Raw genomic sequence first — 20,023 nt, forward strand, 5'->3', positions numbered from 1 at the left:
AGCTATCGAGAAGGGACAACCAGCGGGCATCGAAGACAGGGCAGAACCAATACATACATATATACACACACACACATCGAAATAATTAATTGGTGCAGCATTCCCGGCTCGGATAATACAGATCCCAATAAATACAGCAGAAATTGGCTTGGCTTTTTTTTTTAAACCATCTCTAACCCTGAGATGTTAAAAAAGCGAGTCTTGAAAGAAAGAAAACAAAACAAAACAACCCAACAACAACAAAAAGAAGGAAACGACCAGTCCATCAATGTTAGTGGCCAAGTAGAGCGTAATACACAAAACCGCTTAACAGGTGCATGCAAAGAAGCAGGCGGATGGTTGCAACGCGGGGCTCTGGGTTGCTTTCCTCGCCAGTAGGACCGGCGGAGCTCCGGGCTTGCAGTTCCCTCACGGATGGTGCGGCTGTTGCAGCAGCGGGCCCGGCGGCTGTAGCTCCTGGTCAGGCCCCGGCTCGGCAGGGGCTCGCGGCAGTCCCAGGGCGCTGTCGTGCAGCTTGCGGACGTGCTTCTTGAGATCAAAGTTCCTGCAGAAGCCCTTGCCGCAGGTGGGGCAGGTGAAGGGCTTCTTGTCGTTGTGGGTGTGCATGTGGAAGGTCAGGTTGTACACCTGATGGAAAGCCTTGTTGCAGATATTGCACTTGAACTGCTTCTCGCCGCTGTGGGTCAGTTTGTGGTTTTTGTAATTACCTGGGAACAGACAAGTCAAGGGTCACAGACGCTACACTGGGGAGAGCGCTTTGCCCTATCCCCAAACCCCAGCTCAAGATGAAATTGTCAATTGATCGTTTTTAAACTAAAACACAACTCAAACCACCCACTCACAATATTCCGGTTAGGAAATTGATTGTTAGAACCACACGGTAAAGCGCTGAATAAAACCAGATTTATAAACCACACAGAACAAGTATTGTAAAAAATTCTAAACGATAGCATGAGGATTACTAGAATCCTAGATTAATATTAAACAAAGATTCTCACACTGAGCAAAAAGATGAACAGTAACAAATTGCATTTGGGGTGGGGGAATTCAAGTAGGTTGGAAATTGCATCTTGCAATGTGGAAAAAAAAACCCGAAAGTTCTCTTTTTTCCACTCCTCTGCAAGCTTAAATCGGACACTTCAGATACCGAGTATTCAACATAAAAAGTTGATCTCCAGGTTAAAACTGAGCCAAGGGTTTAAAATAAAATAATAATGAATAAATAATAAAGCAAGCCCTCCTGCAAATTGTTTTGATTGTTTACCTACTGGGGGCGGGATTCTGAGGAGAATAACAAGAAGGGATTTGAGACTTTGTACCTTTTTGATGAAATCCTTTGCCACAAAATTCACAAACAAAAGGTTTGTAGCCGGCATGGATTCGGGTGTGTGTGTTTAAAGTGGAACTCCGGTTAAACGCTTTGCCGCACTGGTTACACTTGTGAGGCTTTTCCTATAAGGAAACAAAACAAAAGCAAATATTGAAGTGCTTGGCAAAGCGCTTTCCAGTGCTTGGCAATCTGTGGCTTTCTAGAGACTTGAGACCGACGCAAAGCCTGTTTAAAAAACGAACGAAAACAAAAACAAACGCCTCCCGACCAAATGACCCCGTTTTAATAGTTTTTTTTTTTTTTTGTCGGATCGGATCAGCAAAACCAGGTGGAAATACGCAGTGCAATAGGCGTGAGAGATATTCACCTGGGTGTGTATGATCTTGTGCCGGCAGAGAGTGCTTGCTTGTCTGAAGCCCTTGCCACAAACTTTGCAAACAAAGGGTCTGGCTCCTGTGTGGACTGGCATGTGGCGAGTTAAATTATAATGTGCATTAAATACCTTGAAAGTTAAATCAGGAAAAAAAAACAATTAGAATCATAAAGCAACTTGGGGGGGGGTAGTTCTAAAACGGGAGCAGACAAATGGATCGAAACTTTATGCGAGCAAAGGAAGTTAGTTACTTGCCTTCCCGCAAACTTCACACGTGAAAACTTTGGGCTTGCTGCTGGGAGAGCTCCGGCTGAACTCCGAGCTCTTGAACGCGATTTTTTCCGATAGGATCTGGGCACTTTCTTTCATGTAGTGCTGGAGCTGAGCCTGCGATAAGTCTTTAAAGGCCACTCCGGAAGGGTACTTTTCCACGGACGGGAGCACCAGTTTGTTTCTCTCCGCCAGGTACGCCTTGGGCTGCGGGTGCAAAGGCGAGCTGAGGAAATAAGAAGCCACCGGGTGGATGTTGACGCTGGACGACGGGTGACAAGGGCCGTCGCCGCGGTTGAAGTAACACAGCGCTCCCATGGCGTGGAAAGAGGAGTGGTTGACCACTCGCGGTCTCACCAGTTTGTACTGCTGCAGGGGCAGGGCGTCGCGGGAGAAATCGCCTTTTAGGCTCAGGGCACAGTTCAGTAGATCGCCGCAGCTGAAGGGGGAGGCAGAGGAGTCCAAGTGAGCCTTCCTGGCTTCCGATCCGGCCACCCCCGCTTTGGGGAGGGGGTCGTACGCCACCGGGACAAAGGGGATCATGCAGGGGATGGAGGAGTTGAGGTGCAACGAGTGTTTGGGGTCTCCTTTGGGCACGGATCCTTGGAGGAAGGGCGGCACCGGAATGGACTTCGGCTCTGGAGTCCTGGCCATGATTCGCTCGATGGAGAAAGCCAGGGGTTTAGAAGTGCTGATCATGGTGCTTCGAGCAGACAGGCTCTCTCTGCCTGGAGAAGTTGCTAAGATTTTGGTCGCCGTGTGGTGGCTACTATTGTCCATGGCTGGCTTGCATTTGTTCGCCTGTCTGAGCCGCTTTGGTAGACGCCTCTTTTTTCCCCCCTCTCTCTCTCTTCCCCACTCTCCCCCTTTTTCTGGTCACTGATCTGCAAGGAGGGAGACCAGCACCGTCGCCGCCACCAGCATCATTAGAGCCTCCGCCGGCGGAACCAGCCTTCCCGGTCCAGTGGACTCATGCCAGCCCATCACAGGTTACTTTGGCGCACCAGTGACTTAAGGACAATCGCTGCTTACTTCTATCAATAGAAAGTGTTGTGTCAATAACGCAGCCAAGATCTCGCCAATCGTTAACTTCCAAGAGGAGAAGGTAAACTAGATAATTGCTCAATTCGCTTCCAACAGTCAACAGGAAAAGTCCCCCCCATACACCCCCCCTCCCAACTCCCCTAGTAAGCGACTACTTTTCATTGGAGACGCAGTCTCCCCCTCCAGGAGAAGGAGGTGTCTCTCTCCCCCCTTCCCCCTCGCACGCCCCCTCCCTCTCTTCTTTATTATTATTCGCAATCTGTTTCGCCAGGCTTTAGAGGCCAAGCTGAACCGACATCAATGTTCTTGTTTGGCTCTAAGTGACAGCAAATAAAATCATTGTCCACGTGCTAAATAAGGAAACGGAGCCCAATTTGCGGGCGAGCGGGCAGCGGCAGGAGAAGCGGCTCTGGGGGAAGCTGATTGTTTCCTTGCCACTTTCCAGCCTAGGCTCTGGCGTGGGGAAGGAGGCGCGTGGGGGGGAGGGGGGGGGTTGGACGCTCTGAGGCCGCTGCCCTTCTGGCAGGCGCTGGTCGGGGGCTGACGCCACGGCTTGGAGGGCTTTGGTCTTTTGGAAAAGACAGCCAACAAACGGGGCTGGACCTTGCCCCAGATCCGATCACTCCAGAATTGAAACGCAAATGGCTAGACAGAAACCACTGGGGCCAAGCCGAGTTGAGACCGAATAACCAAAAGTTGAATCACAGTCTGGAGGAAGGAGGAAGTGCTTGCCCAACCCGATACTTTATACATATGCATACACACACTCTCGGTGTGTTTCAGCGGTGCCTAGAGGCCTTAATCCTGACGGGAGAACCCTGTATGCATAGAGGGAGCCAGGCTCCTTGCTCCGCTTGTTTACAGTCAAAGCACAGGAGCAAGGCAGCGTGGCTGGAGGAGGAGGTTGCCATCGATTTATTTTTATTTTTGTGGCCGATCTATTCATTTTGCAGACATGATAATCTACCGCTAAAGCAAGTGTCAGTTATTCCCGTCTGCCCCGGCCACTGGCGGGCATTATATAACGAGAGAGGCCTGCAGTTCCTGACCAATCTGCCTACAGTCCATCTCGGCCACAGGCAGCGAAGCAACAGGCTGCACGTGCGCCTGGGCAGGGACATTGCCGTGAATGGGGCCCCCACTGCATTGGGCAGGTAGGTCCCCTCCCCCGCCTCCTGGGCTGCTGACGCTTTCTGGGGCCCTTGGAGGGGGGTGGATGTGGCCGAGCAGCCGCCCCTTTTGCACCGCCCGGAGGTGCCTGTTGCATGCTCCCCGTGAGCGGCTCCGTGCCTGGCTGCTCCCAAGGGCCTTTGACACACGTGGGAGGCGAGGAAGAGTCCAGCCCGGGCACAGCCGGCTGGGGGATGTCCCCGATACTGGCTCCCTCCAGTCTCCGCATTTCAGGCTGGCGAAAGGGGGCAGCTAGGGGGCACCAATAGCCAGCCCACAATGCCAGCTCCCCCCACCACAGCAAGCCCTTCTCTGGGCCCACGGAAGCAGGCGCAGAGGGATGGACCAAGGCCCTGGACCTTTTTAAGGGGGAAGACTCCAGCGGGCTCCAATGGAGGCGCCCGAAATGGGGCCAGGCTGGCAGGGAGAGGTCGCCCTACACCCACCTGGGAGTCCGGGCAGGGTAACGCCCTGCTAGAAACCCTACAAAAGCCCGTCCGGATCCAGCCCCGACGGCCTCCCCTGCACTCTGCAGGGGAGAAGAAGCTGGACAAGGGGCTGATTCGCCGCCCGCTCCGGGGCAGAGAAGGGTGGATCCGCCTCTCCCAGTGAAGCAGACATCTGGAGAGCCAGGTACCCAGGGCCCCTCTTCCCTGGCAGCCCGCAGTCGGTGGGGCGGTGAAGTGGGTGGCGATTCCAGCAGGCCTCCTGGGAGGGCGGGCCCTTCTAGGCATGCTGGCAGTGGGAGGTCTCTCTGCCCCGGATGCACGGGTGGCTGAGAGTGGGCTCCCCCAGGACCATGGGGCGGGCAGGGACAGACTGATCCAGGGCTCATAGCTCAGCTTTGCTTCACGCTGGCGAGGCAACATGGGCCCTGGGGTGCGGGATCCCGTCCCTTCCCACGGCACCAGCCTGTGACCCCTGCCCTGGGGCACAGCTGGGCGTGCGACCCCGCGCATGCAAACCTCCCCCAAAACGCGAGATCAGAGCCCCTTTGGCGGGGACAAAAGCCCCAAGGCCTCGGAGTCCCGCGGGGGGAGGCTTGTGAGTGGTGGGCAGCGGTGTGGGGAGATGCCCGGGGCCGCTGAAGTAGTGGCAAGTGGGGGGCTGAGCAAGGGCTGGAGAGGAAGGGCTGGGCCAACAGAAGGGACGAGCTGGGGGCTCGGCGAGCCGGGGTTTGGGCGACACAGACTTGAGGGTGCCCGGCAGAGCTCCACGTTTGTCCTCTTTCCTCTCCCGCTGGGCGCTGCTCCCTCCTGGGCGCAGACAAAGGGCGAGCGGGGGGGTGGCCGCTGGAGAGGTCCCGCGGCAGATGGGGTCGCGGTTAAGACTTTAATTGCTGCCTTTTAAGCGCTGATCAGGTTCCCATAGGCGGGGCCCTCTTCTTACCTGCTGCTTCCTGCCTTGGCACCGAAAGCCCAGGGACTCCTCCAGCGGCGGGGCACGGATTTTAAGGCGCACCAGAGAAACTGCAAACACTGCGTCTGAGTGAGCTTGACAGGGACACAAATAAAATCAGATTAGGGATCCCGAACCTGTGCGGGGGTCACGTGGTCCAATTTGAGAGATCTTCGTTTTCTAGCGTGTAAACCTCCCGGGTCTATTTCGTGCCTATTCTAGCGGAGTTTCCTGCTTCCGAACAATTTACATTAAATTTGGTCTCGACAAATTTCCTCTTAGCTGATAGGAAAGAAAGGAATTATTACGGGGTGGGTTTGGAGGCTTCAAATCCCACCCACTTGGTAGGTTAACAGGTTGCTTTTAACTGGTCTTTTTGGGATTGACTTTTTGACATGCGTTGGAAAGTAACATATATGTAATGTCATTTGAGCAGTGTAAATATCCCAAAGCAGCAATTACAGCCCGTCCATTAGGATAATACTGGCCTTCTTAACGCTGAAGTGGTAAAGAGGGCGCTTTGGAAATCTTGATTATTCATTATTTGTTAATGGATATTTTCCCCTCTGTATCTAGTGTAGCTGAAAACTTGTGTGCAAGCCAACTTAATAAACAGAGGCACGGATCTCTTGGCAGGCTCAGCCTCTGTTTGAGAGAAGGGACTTTTGCGAGTGCAAAAATTGCTGGAAATCTAGTTACGCTCTTAAAGCAGCGTAACGATTTTTTCTGCTCCTGTCCCGGACCTTGCATTTCACTCAGGGTCTCGGTTTTCTAGCGATATTAGACGGGAGGGTCTGTAAACTACGAGCACCTCTCCAACAGAACAGCTGGCGCTGAAGGGAGGTATTCCTGAAATGATTCGCGGTGGTCAGAGTGACAGCTTGCCTGCTTCTATTTTCAAAGGGGGTTTTCGGCTGTCTTCTAACTGGGGTGTTTCACCATTTGTTTGCCTTTCTTTTTTCCAATCTCTGGCCCTTCTCTCCAGAGACGTTCAAGGGGTGAGTGGGTTGTTCTGAAGAGGGAAGTCTGGTCTGTTCTGCCTGGGGAAGTAGCAGACCCCAGGTGACCTCCCCAGAGTTAAAAACCTTCTGAGGAATTAAGGGCAAAAGTTTGAGCGCCGAACAATAATTTCGTATCCGGTCTGGGAAAGGTGCTGTTCTCTTTCCCCCCGTAATCGGTTTTGCATTTCATTCGCTCCTAAACTATGTTCTTGATATTGCTCACTTGCATTATTCTCATGACATATCTCTACGCGCGTTTAAATCCGAGCCACAGGCGAATTCATCTCGTGGGCAAGATTACTCCAATCTGAACCCAAAGGCGATTACAGCAATGTAAAATACCGCCTAAACCTTAATCTTTCATTTCTTCCTTCGTAATAAAACACATAAATTCCATTGCGTTTTTAAGTAAAAAATTAATTGAAAAGCATGAGAATTTCTCCAACCTTCTGCTGCGTGTATTAATCTTCTCCTGGACGTGTTTCACAGTCCCCCTAGGAACAGGCTGCATTTCATCCTCGGATCTGGATAAAGACAACAAGCTTCTTTCACTTGCTGCAGATTAGCTACAGGAGGAGAAGGCGACGGGAATCTAGCGTGTTTTATTCGGGATTATGTTTCTGGGCGATCTAGGAAAGAAGCAAGGAGGTTACAGACAATACTCCTGCCTGCTTCATTGAAGGACTCTGGCGGCTTCCTCTGTGCCCGATTATTATTTTTAGTCGCTTTGATTCGTTTACGGTCACTGCTTTGTTCATATTAGCTAATCAATCAGTCAATCAATCAATCACCAGGATCACATCTTTACAATCCAGCATTGTTAAAGGGGTGATTTGCCCCCCAAACAAAAGCCAGGAAATCCAGAGCAAAAACTGCCACTCCGTCCCCTACACTGCTCTGTTGTACTGCCAGACGGCTCAGAATAGCGCTTTATACTCTACACCGTGCAATTTGACATACCTGGACACAATGGAGTAAATTAGCCCGGCACTGCCATGGCTTTTTCAATAGGGAAATTAGCCCCTGGTTGTTGTTATTGTTGTGATCTATTAGAGTTAATTTTTTTTAAATGAATGTCTCGCTAAAATACAAACGAGAAATGGTTTATGTAAAGGATTTCCCCCAAAAAGAAGAGGGGAACATAGACCTCTGGTTGAGGATCAGAGCCACAGGACCCAGTGTAATTTTACTGGAACAAGTTCAGTTGTAACCGCTCCAGTCAACAACCTTTTGGCAGGACTCTAAGTTGCATTCCTCTTCCGTAGTGAATTGTTGTTCCCTACTGCCCTGATCTGGCGGAGTGAGAAGCTAGCCATTGACATACTTCACGAGCCAGTACAATAATGAATGGAGCTGTTATGATATGATGGTAGCAGCAAAGTCCTTTGGAAATCAGCAGGGTTCATTTCTGAAGTATCCATGCTATGTGCTGAAGGAAGGTCGATGTAGGATTTTTTGGTCGCGTAGGACATTTAGGCATCATTAGCTGCTTAACTCGGTGGTTTATTTTTTCTCCCCAGCAATATATATTAGTCCATGGCAAGGATGATGACATTGTTATTTTAAAATAAACCGTCTTTTTTAGTGAATCCGCCAGCAAAAAACAACGTTCTCTGAACCAAAACCAAACCAATGTGTTTGCTGCTCTATTTTACACCCGTGCAAACTCCACGCAGGCTACGACCCGCCAGGACAACCAAGCAACCGGGTGCAAATTAAAACTTTTCAGGTATAAATCCTTTAATCGCACATAATTATAATGACAAGTGACCCTGGAGCAGCGCTCCCAGCTCCCCGTATTACATGCACCCGGTCTGTTTAAGCATACCAGCGATGAGCATAAACTACAGCAATCGCGTCTAATCTAATCAGTCTGCCTGTGAGGGGGCCCAGCGGTGTCATCAGCTCCAAAGGGCCCTTGGTAAAAGTGGCTGGGAGGGGCCAAAAGGCAGCAACTGGGGCTATGAATGACACTTTCCCGCTTGTTCCTTTCCAGTTCAACAAATGCTGAGCCAAATTCCCGGCACAGGAACGTGTCACGCTCCCTGGATCAGGCAATCCATGTCGTTTATGCGCGCTGAGTAGCGTCGGGAATAATTCTCTTGGCTTCTAGAAGAGGAGGATTTGTGGCACCTTAGAGACTAACCAATTTATTTGAGCATAAGCTTTCGTGAGCTACAGCTCACTAACAGGGCTGCTACTCTGAAACCTCTCTTTGCTTCTGTTTTCTTCTAGCGCACTGGGAGGTGGGACAGGGAGAAAGTTTGGCTAAACGGTGAACTGCGGCAAAGTGCAAGAGTTCTGCTTCCCAAGCTGCCCGCTGGCCAGGTACAGCTAGGAAGTAGGTGCCTTCCTGTTACTCCGCTTCACGGGGTTAAATAGAAACGGTGCTACAAGACCTGTCCCGGGCTGAATCCAATCCCGCAGCAAAATCCTGCTCTCCTGACAAGTCCCGTTGACGTCTCCACGTTGCTTCTCAGCACTATCATATCTCAACAGCACCGAAAAGGGAGGAGGTTGTGTGCCTTGGCCAGAGCCGGCAGCTGACCCATTTAGACAGGGAAAAGTTTGCTAGTCTCTCAATTTGCTGCCCGTTCAGGCTGAATTACAACACTGGTGGTGGAAGAAAGTTGGAAGGCTCATTCTGGGGGAAATTAAGCCAAAAGCCCCAAATCATTTTTTTTTTAATGTCAGTGGAAGTCGGAGGAAAATTGCTAGCCGCAATTTACAATATTGGACATTTGAAATATTCTTTGGTGAGTACAAGGAACCATAAGAGAATTTCCATCTATGTGCAGAAAATAGTCTCAACTTTCTGACTTTGGGAAATAATTCGCTGTTGTTGTTTCCCCCCCTCCCCCATCTGTTTGAGTTGCAATTTTTTATTTGCTTGTTAAACTTTCGATTAAACAAAATTATTATAGACTCGTTTTGGCCAAAAAAATTGGCTCATTGTTCACACATCCGTTTTATCGTGTTTGTTATATACAGGTAGCTGTCAGAAACAACTTTTAGTCAATCTTCGTTACTGTGCTTGTGCTGGCTTTTTGGGCAGAGTGTTATTGATGCGGCTGTGGACTGTCATTACAGAATTTGATTTGATGGAGTGGGATCAAATCCTACCTAGGGCTCTTAGAATGGAAACATTTAAGGATCCTTTTCGGTGGGCCTGATTCAAAGCCTAAAAGACTTTTCCTTGACTGCATAGTCTTTGGATCAGGCCCTATGTCACCAAAACGCCCCAGAGTCTCTTCTTTGTACGTCTTTTCGCTGGACACTTCTAAAACACCTGATGCTAGCTGGCTATCTAACCCGGTGACAGGCCTTTCATGCCTGCTTCCTTTCCCATCGACAAACTCATGGTCAAGCGATTTCAACTATTGCAATAGAAGAGCCAAGGTTTCAACGGGGATTTAATTTCTGGATTCAAGTGGTTTAGTTTTTAAGTGTCTCGGCAAAGACATCCATAAACCATCCGGGAAGAGTCTAAATGACTGCCTTGTACTGAAATAAACTGGGATAACAATCTAATGATCGACTCTTGGGCCATTATGAAGTCCGGTTTCCAAAGAAGTCACGGATTTTCGTGTAAATGAGCGAGGGAACATCACCAATGTCAGGGCAAGAGGAGGGCCAGGTGACAAAGAGGAATCTATTCCTTTCCGGGAGTATTATCTGTACAAGGAGTAATGCACACATGTAGGGTTCTCTCTAATAAGGTTTATAAACACAGGGAGTGGGCTTTTTAGGTCAACCGTCATGCGTGGTGAAACGGGCAACACTATGGGGTTCTAGCCGTTCCAAACGCTGTCCGCTCATCCTCCAAACCAACGAACTAACCCGGTCAGTCCAGTGAGTCCCATTTACAGGTGGGGGAAACTGAGGCAGCAAGGTTAAGGTCCCAGGCCACAAAGGGAGTCGCTGGCAGAGTGAGAGCTCAGTAGCGTCTAACTTGCACTCCGGTGCTCCGATCGCTTCTCTCTCTGGGGCTCATTAAAAGGACACCCCTTCCCTTCAGGGTGCTTCGGATCGGGCCCTGCATGAAGTGTGGTCTCCGTGTACCCGAGGCTGCTGTGTAACCATCTCACTCCAGAGCACCGACAGCGGAGCCGCGTGTCATGCCAGCCTAGCCCTCCCGGCTGTTTCCATCCTGGCCATTTCCCGTCCCTCTAGAATCTACATAATAGAGACACAGCGGCCCAGAGTGACCCCGACGCCCCGCTCTCTCTGCGCGGCTCCTTGCCCACCTTCCTCCCTGGAGCGGTGCCCGGCGTTGGCACGGCCGGCTCCACCTTCCCTTCTTGTTTGAGCTGGCGGTAGCGCCCCAGCTGTAGCTGTGAAAGAAAAGAGCAGCTTCGGCTGCCCACAAGCTCGATCCTTCCCTGCCTTTCCCACCTTGGCTCCTCTCACGTGTGAATGGGAGAGGGGAGGGATTGGAAGCGGCGCAGTGGAGCCGGAGAAAGGGAACAGCCGCTCGGGGCAGGATCACACCGCTTTGATTTGCAAGCGGCTTCGCTTCGTTCGGGGGGGCGCCCCACCCCCGGGTTACACCTTCATAGGCTTAGCCCTGAACTTGCCCATCTGGCTCGCATTCCCTGTCGCCCTGGCTGCGCGGGTCAGGCGGCGGGGACAAGCGGTACCTGGCAAAGAAAAGCCGCCGGGGCCCCGAAGTGGCGGCATCCCCCGCGCTCTCCCGTTCGCCCCGATCCCCGCGGTGTGTGGACGGGCAAACCTGTGATCTGGGCCGCAGCGTGCGCTGGGCTCCTTGGGACTGGACACAGTTAAGCCCGTGACGAAAACCCTCCTGATGCAACGAAGCACGGAACAGGGGGACCTGTGCAGGCTCGCGGACACGGTTATTGTCTCTTTTCTAAGGGCTCCGCGTTATGGTCACCCGCACGTTGTTAAGCTCTTTCCTTTCTCCCACGGCCTGTGAGCTACTTTCCTAACAAGTCTTAAGGTGGCGCAGCCCCGAGGCATGGGGGACGGCCCCACGATTCTAGCTGGGGGGGCAGCATCAGCATCGGTGTGGGAGCAATGGGCCCGGGCCGGGCAACTTTCTTTCAACCTTTCTAAAAAGCGCTCTGAAGGCCTGGGGAGACTGAAGCGTTAGTCTGGGTTGGATGCTCGGGCCCCAGGTCAGCACGGTACTTCAGCACCCCAACTTTTGGCGTCCCTGGGACTTGTTAACATCAGGCACCTGATTGAGTCTCCTCGCTGAATTGGGGGCTCGGGCCGGATCTTCTCTGTTACACATCAAAACACAGCACCTGGCTTCTCTGAGGCTGTTGGGGTCGGAGGCTAAGTTTTAGGAGCCATCAGTAATTTGAGCTAACTAGTCACTTGCTGTGGTGCAATTTCAACTTCCCTGCATCAGTAGCAAGGCTCTGTGGAATTCACTGGTGCAAAAGACCCCGGGTATGAAAAGAATTCTGCTCACTCTCAAGGACGGCCCAGGAAGTCCTCCGTTTCCTCTGCACTGAGTTCATAAAACATTTCTGCGTGTCTGTAATGAACATTTGAAAATGCAGACTAAAATACAGGGTCCCACGCTCTTCCCATTGAGCTCGAAGGAGTTTCATGGAAGCAGCAGCTGACCTATTAGAGGAATCTCCGAATACAAATTCCAACATTTTGCTTCACTTGATAATCCATATCAATGATCAGCTACTAGCAAAAGATCTGGATGACTAAACTATGAAATTACCCTCTCCAAAGTGCTATTAATACACCCAGTGCTAAATATACAGCTCCTGTGACCTTCTGAGGATGTGGTGCTGGGGGCCCGATAACAACTTTCTTACCTTGCAGTTGCCCTTTGCAATCTGACTCTAGTTAATGGTTTTATAACCTTTTCACAGATACAAACCTATTTGGTTGTCTCTGTTCAAAGCGCCGTTTGGTATCATTGGTACAGGTTATCTCTCATATAAAAGTGAGCCCTCTTTTGCCATTAATAAGGCGTTTGGGCTTAAAACTGAAGGAGGGCAGTGTTGGGGCCAAGCAGAACATATGACGAGATCTCTTAGGAAACTCAAACTGTCTTCAACACACTAGGGTTCATCGATTTTAAGGCCAGACCATAGATGATCATCTAGTCTGACCTTCCGCATAAAAAAACCATAGAATTTCACCTGGTGATTCCTCCAGGGGAGGGAATTATTAACCTGTCCTGCATGAAGTGAGCATCCGTGAGTTCAATAAGAACTTGTGATTGAACTAGAGCATCTGATGTAAAGACTCCAAGTGATGGAGAAGTTACCCCATGCGTTGATAAGCTGTTCCAAAGGCCCCTTTCCCTTCAGTTAAGAAAGCCTTTCCAGTTTCAGTGTTTCTAACTTCAGCTTCCAGAGCTGGATCTCATTATTCTTCTGTCAACTAAACAAAAGGAATGCTTTTGATTTTACTCTCTACCCTCTCTCCTTCTCTGAAAAATGCTTCTCACATCCACTGTGAAGAAAGTCACTGTGCCCAAACAATAAAATAGAGGGGCAGGAGGACAGCAGCTTCCCCTGAGCATGCAGACAGATATACCAGAACAACTCAGCACTGGAAGCACTACACGACTTCATCTAGATCACTGGATCCATGCCACCTTCTTGACTTCTACACCTGAGCACGATTAGATAGGCTGCTGAATATCTCACTTCAGCAGTGTAGGGTCAGTTCCATCCCTCCCACACAGGACCCTGCTGGAGGAGAAATACTTGGCAACTTCACAGAGTTTGTCTCTGATAATTTCATTGGGGGAAATAAAGGTTAGCTTTCCCTCTCCTCCTCCCCGCTCCAACTACACACATACATTGGGGCCGATTCAGCCCCAAACTCTACATCCGGTCTCTCCAGTCATCCTTCCCGGTGGTGTCACCTACAGCAGGGTCTCAGGAAGGTGTGGGAGGAGAGGCCTGGCATCTTGAAGGCAGCGGGAAAGGAATGAGGAAGACTTGTTCATGGATCTGCACCTGATCCAATAGAAAGCCTCCCCTTTGCTTCAACCAGCTGTGGCTCAGGGCCTTGAGAAAGTTTCTAAAAGGAGTTTGGCCTTCTGTCTACACTATTCAAGCCGGATTAGCCTGACGGCTTCTTCGGGCATTCCATCGGGATGTAGCATGTCATGGATGAACCTTCGGCTCCCTGTGTACCTTGACCCTGGTCGACACTACAAGTTTAGGTCGAATTTAGCAATATTAGATCGATTTAACCCTGTACCTGTCCACACAACGAAGCCATTTTTGTTGACTTACAGGGCTCTTAAAATTGATTTCTGTACTCCTCCCTGACAAGGGGATTAGCGCTGAAATTGACATCGCCAGGTCAAATTTGGGGTAGTGTGGATGCAATTCAATGGTATTGGCCTTTGGGAGCTATCCCAGAGTGCTCCATTGTGACTGCTCTGGACAGCACTTTCAACTCAGATGCACTAGCTAGGTACACAGGAAAAGCACCTGGAACTTTTGAATTTCATTTCCTGTTTGGCCAGCGTGGCAAGGTCATCAGCAGAGATGACCATGCAGAGCTCATCAGCACAAGTGACCATGCAGTCCTAGAACCACAAAAGTGCTCCAGCATGGACCAAACGGGAGGTACTGGATCTGATCGCTGTATGGGGAGATGAATCCGTGCTATCAGAACTCCATTCCAAAAGACGAAATGCCAAAATAATTTGAAAAAATCTCCAAGGGCACGATGGCCAGAGGCTATAACAGAGATCCGCAGCAGTGTAAGTAAGGAGTAAGGAGTAAGTAAGGAGCTCTGGCAAGCCTACCAAAAAACCAAAGAGGCAAATGGCTGCTCCGGGTCAGAGCCCCAGACATGCAGCTGCTATGATGAGCTGCATGCAATTCTAGCTGGTTCCCCTACCACTACCCCACCCCTGTACGTGGCCTCCTGCAAGGGGGGAGTCTCACACAACAGGGATGAGGATTTTGCGGACGGGGAAGATGATGATGAAGAAACAGTTCTCCCCGACAGCCAGGAACTGTTTATCACCCTGGAGCCAATACCCTCCCAAGGCGGGCTCCCGGACCTTGAAGGCGGTGAAGGCACCTCTGGTGAGTGTACCTTTGTAAATATAATATAGGGTTTAAAAGCAAGTGTGTTTAATAATTAATTTGCCCTGAAGACTTGGGATGCATTCGCAGCCAGTATAGCTACTGGAAAAGCCTGTTAATGTGTCTGGGGATGGAGTGGAAATCCTCCAGGGACATCTCAATGATGCTCTCCTGGAGGTACTCCCAAAGCCTTTGCAAAAGGTTTCTGGAGAGGGCAGCCTTATTCCGTCCTACCATGGTAGGACACTTTACCACGCCAGGCCAGTAGCACGTATTCTGGAATCATTGCATAACAAAGCATGGCAGTGTATGGTCCCGGTGTTTGCTGGCATTCAAGCAACATCCATTCTTTATCTCTCTATGTTATCCTCAGGAGAGTGATATCATTCATGGTCACCTAGTTGAAATAGGGGAATTTTATTAAGGGGACATTCAGAGGTGGCTGTTCCTGCTGGGTTGTTTGCCTGTGGCTGAAAAGAAATCATCCCCGCTGTTAGCCACGTGGTGGGGGGGAGGGGTGAAGTGATCATCCCAGAGAATTGTGGGGGGGGGACCTTGTACCAAAAGCACGTGTGCTTTGTAATGTTAACAGCTTGGTTCACCATGAAAGAGTCTACCCATTGTTCTCTAAAACGTGTCTTTTTAAATACTACTCTCCCTTTTTTCCTCCCGCAGCTGCAAATGTTTCAACACTCCCCCTATCATCTCCGTCCCAGAGGCTAGCGCAGATAAGAAGGTGAAAAACACACACTCGCAATGAAATGTTCTCTGAGCTCATGCAGTCCTCCCGCACTGAAAGAGCTCAGCAGAATGCATGGAAGAAAACAATGGCAGAGTCCAGGAAAGCACAAAATGAACGTGAGGACAGGAGGGACGCACGAGACGGGAGGTGGCAGGAGCAAGATAATAGGTGACGGCAGCGTGATGAGAGAAGGCAGGATGCAATGCTGAGGCTACCGTAGGATCAAACTGATATGCTCCGGCGTACGGTTGAGCGGCAGGAAAGGCAGCAGGAGCACAGACCGCCACTGCAGCCCCTGTGTAACCAACCGCCCTCCTCCCCAAGTTCCATAGCCTCCTCACCCAGATGCCCAAGAATGCAGGGGGGCCCCCTCTCCGGGCACCCAACCACTCCACCCCAGAGGACTGCCCAAGCAACAGAAGATTGCCATTCAATAAGTTTTGAAGTGCAGTGTGTCCTTCCCTCCTCCCCTCCTCCACCACCCCACCCAGTGCTTCCCTCCTGCCCTATCCCTCCTGGACTACCTTGGCAGTTATCCCCCTATTTGTGTGACGAATTAATAAAGAATGCATGAATTTGAAACAACAATGACTTTATTGCCTCCGCAAGCAGTGATCGAATGGGGGAGGTCGGCTGGCTTATGAGGAAGTAGAGTGAACCAAGGGGGCAGGTTTTCATCAAGGAGAAACAAATAGAACTGTCACACTGTAGCCTGGCCAGTCATTAAACTGCTTTTCAAAACTTCTCTGATGTGCAGGGTGCCCAGGTGCTCTTCTAATCGTCCTGGTGTCTGGCTGCGCATAATCGGCCACCAAGTGATTTGCCTCAACCTCCCACCCTGCCATAAACGTCTCCCCCTGTTACTCTCAGTAATAACAATGGGAATATTGGTTTTGCTGAGGTCTAACCGAGTCAGTAAACTGCGCCAGTGCACTTTTAAACATCCAAATGCACATTCTACCACCATTCTGCACTTGCTCAGCCTGTAGTTGAACAGCTCCTGACTACTGCCCAGGGTGCCTGTGTATGGCTTCATGAGCCATGGCACTAAGGGGTAGGTTGGGTCCCCAAGGATAACTATTGGCATTTCAACATTCCCAATGGCTATTTTCTGGTCTGGAAAGTAAGTCTCTTCCTGTAGCTGTTCAAACAGACCAGAGTTCCTGAAGATTCGAGCGTCATGCACCTCTCCCAGCCATCCCATGCTGATGTTGGTGAAACATCCCTTGTGATCCACCAGTGCTTGCAGCACCATTGAAGAGTACCCCTTGTGGTTTATGTACTGGCTGCCAAGGTGGTCTGGTCCTAAGATAGGAATATGCATTCCATCTATTGCCCCACCACAGTTAGGGAATCCTATTGCAGCAAAGCCACTCATTATGACCTGCACATTTCCCAGAGTCACTACCCTTATTATCAGCAGCTCAGTGATTGCGTTGGCTACTTGGATCACAGCAGCCCCCACAGTAGATTTACCCACTCCAAATTGATTCCCGACTGACCGGTAGCTGTCTGGTGTTGCAAGCTTCCAGAGGACTATCACCACTCGCTTGTGAACTGTGAGGGCTGCTCTCATCTTGGTATTCCTGTGCTTCAGGGCAGGGGAAAGCAACTCACAAAGTTCCATGGAAGTGCCCTTACGCATGCGAAAGTTTCGCAGCCACTGGGAATCATCCCAGACCTGCAACACTATGCGGTCCCACCTGCTTGTTTCCCAGGCCCAGAATTGGCATTCCACGGCATGAGCATGCTCCATTGCCACCAGGATGTCCAAACTGCTGGGGCCCATGCTTTGAGAGAAGTCTGTGTCCATGTCCTCATCGCTATCGTCACTGCGCTGCCATCGCCTCCTCGCCTGCTTTTGCAGGTTCTGGTTCTGAACATACTGCAGGATAATGCGCGAGGTGTTTACAATGCTCATAACTGCCATGGTGATCTGAGCGGGTGCCATGGTTGCCGTGGTATAGCCTCTGCAGGAGAGCAGGAGATCAGAGTTGCAGTGGAAGCGGTGGCTGAGACGGATGCCACGAGAATAGATATTTATAGAGAACAACGAGAGGACCCGCGAGGTGGATTCATGAGAACAGGAGAGCAGAGTTGCAGTGGAAGCGGGAGCCCATGACAGCCAACATAGAGAAATTTGCTATTGAGACAAGAGCAGGAGAGCAGAGTTGCAGCGGAAGTGGTGGATGATGACGGTTAGCAGTCCTAGTGCACTGTCTGCTGACAGCAGTATGGCGTCTGCACGGAAAAAAGGCACGAAACGATTGTCTGCCGTTGCTTTCACGGAGGGAGGCGCGACTGACGACATGTACCCAAAACCACCCGTGACAATGTTTTTGCCCCATCAGGCATTGGGAGCTCAACCCAGAATTCCAATGGGCAGCGGAGACTGCGGGAACTGTGGGATAGCTACCCACAGTGCACCGCTCCATGAGTGGACGCTAGCCACGGTAGTGTGGACGCACTCCGCTGACTTAATGCACTTAGTGGGGACACACAAAATCGACTGCATAAAATCGCTTCCTAAAAAAATCAATTTCTATAAATTCGACCTAATTTCATGGTGTAGACATAGGGAAGGCTCTCGTTTTAGGCTGTTATGCTGAGCTGGTTGGTATCCCCTCCCGCCTCATCTCCTCAGATGCTGCAGGCTTCCATGCACCAGCGGGTGGGGGGCCATAGGCGGGGGTCACATCTCTATAGATCTCAAAGCACCAGATCCAGACTCTTTCAATGAATTACTTTAAAAAGTAAGTTCAAGCGTAACAGTGAGGTGGTGCCTTGACGATTCAACAAGAGAGGGAGTCCTATGCAGGTGGGTACACTGTGCCAATAGAATACAGTATGCCACAATTATTAACCCGAGTCCAACAAACACCCAGGGAATTAAAAACGACTGAGTGCAGACGTATTACCAGCGAGGAGAAGCAACCCTATTATTTTCCACTTCATTTACCTTCTGGTGCTGCTTTCCTTTTGAAACCGTGCTTCCCCGGCTTCCGGAAGTATTCATGTGCCCGCTCCTTCCCTCAGTAGGATCCACACAGTTAATCAAGTGCAGTCCTACATTCAGGAAGCAAACAGAGCAGGAGTCCTTCTGGAAAACACGTGTGCTCCTTCGGCTTTTTTTATTAGCAGCACATTAACAACTGGAACCGGTTTAGTGCGCTCTGCTCTCTCGGCAACATCACGACTCTCCGGATAGGAACAGGGCGTCATCTGAACCCAGCCATCGTCTACTTACATTGAAAAACGAATCTATGGGAAACGATGGTTGCATGAATTAATAACATTATTTTCCCTCTGCTCTTCAAGGGAAAGCTAAGTGCCTTTAACTCCAAACCCCAGGATAAGAGACAAAACTCACATCGTGATTTTTCCTCAGATATCATCACTAAAGGAGTCAGCGTTGGTTTCTGAGCTTTTAAACCTTCCTGGTCGACTTGTTGCTACTCAAAAATCCTCCAGAACCGGTTCCTTGATTTCCCTCCTGTCTCCCGTCTTTTCAGGTTTCCAGCCCCTGGAATTTCCTTTGAGCTCAAAGCAGTCACAGGCTCTCTTTGCTTACCAAGCTGAATTTTTATTCCATACCTTTGAGAAAACCTTGCAGTCCTTTGGTAGTTGCAAAATGCAAGAACACCCTGACCAAATCCCCTCATACCAAACCAAAGTTACTGGGTCTAGAAGAAAAGGAGGACTTGTGGCACCTTAGAGACTAACCAATTTATTTGAGCATAAGCTTTCCTGAGCTACAGCTCACTTCACCCGGTGCATACTGTGGAAAATACAAAAGATGTTTTTATACACACAAACCATGAAAAAATGGGTGTTTATCACTACAAAGGGTTTTCTCTCCCCCCACCCCACTCTCCTCCTGGTAATAGCTTATCTCTCCTTACAATGTGTATGATAATCAAGGTGGGCCATTTCCAGCACAAATCCAGGTTTTCTCCCCCCCCTCCCCCCACAAACCCACTCTCCTGTTGGTGCCACAAGTCCTCCTTTTCTTTTTGCGAATACAGACTAACATGGCTGTTACTCTGAAAGGGGTCTAGAAGCCCCACACATTTTGGGACTGCAGTTTCCTTCCTTATGTTCTGGGAATCTCTCGTTCAAACCGGAGAAATGGGACTGCTCTGCCTGTTGTGAACAAGATAGGGGGCTGGATGGTTAGGTTTACACGGAAATTAGGCTCTCCTCAAACCACATGCATATTCTGGCTACGCTGCTTTGAATGGCTCCCAGTGAAACAACCTTTCCTCTTTTGAGTAGGTTTGAAGAGGGTCGACCCTCTTTGTATACTGTTTTGTTGAGTCTGGTGCAGGACTAAATAGCCCCACCGGGCACCGTTAAAAAAAGAAAGACCCACAGACCCGCACTCGTCACTCTGTCCTGCTCATGAATAGCAGCGCAGCCTCAATAGCCAACAAAACGCTGGGGATTTCCCTGAACTCTCCCGCTGCCCTGGCCTTGCAACTCGCCTCTGCTGGGCTGCAAGGTGCGATGCAGGCCCATCAATACACAAGCAGCTCGGCAAACCCCCAGGGCGGCTCTGGAGCTCTCCTCGCGAGCCAAGGGATTCACTAAACGTGCAGTTGTCGAGCCCGGGAAGGCAATTTGCAGCCACGGGGGCAGAACACC

At 50.3% G+C, this 20,023-nt stretch overlaps 1 protein-coding gene across 1 annotated transcript; it reads right to left on the reverse strand.

Moving 5' to 3' along the window:
- Positions 1 to 408: 408 nt before the first annotated feature.
- On the reverse strand, positions 409 to 2,753 carry FEZF1 (FEZ family zinc finger 1). The gene is made up of 4 exons (XM_077807836.1): positions 1,959 to 2,753; positions 1,698 to 1,832; positions 1,320 to 1,452; positions 409 to 707 (listed from the first exon to the last, which is right to left on the reverse strand). Exons 1-4 carry the CDS (start codon positions 2,751 to 2,753, stop codon positions 409 to 411), a joined length of 1,362 nt encoding a protein of 453 aa, XP_077663962.1.
- Positions 2,754 to 20,023: the final 17,270 nt, after the last annotated feature.

This window comes from Eretmochelys imbricata, chromosome 1 (genome assembly GCF_965152235.1).
Source record: "Eretmochelys imbricata isolate rEreImb1 chromosome 1, rEreImb1.hap1, whole genome shotgun sequence".
In the NCBI taxonomy this organism is placed as follows: Eukaryota; Metazoa; Chordata; order Testudines; family Cheloniidae; genus Eretmochelys; species Eretmochelys imbricata.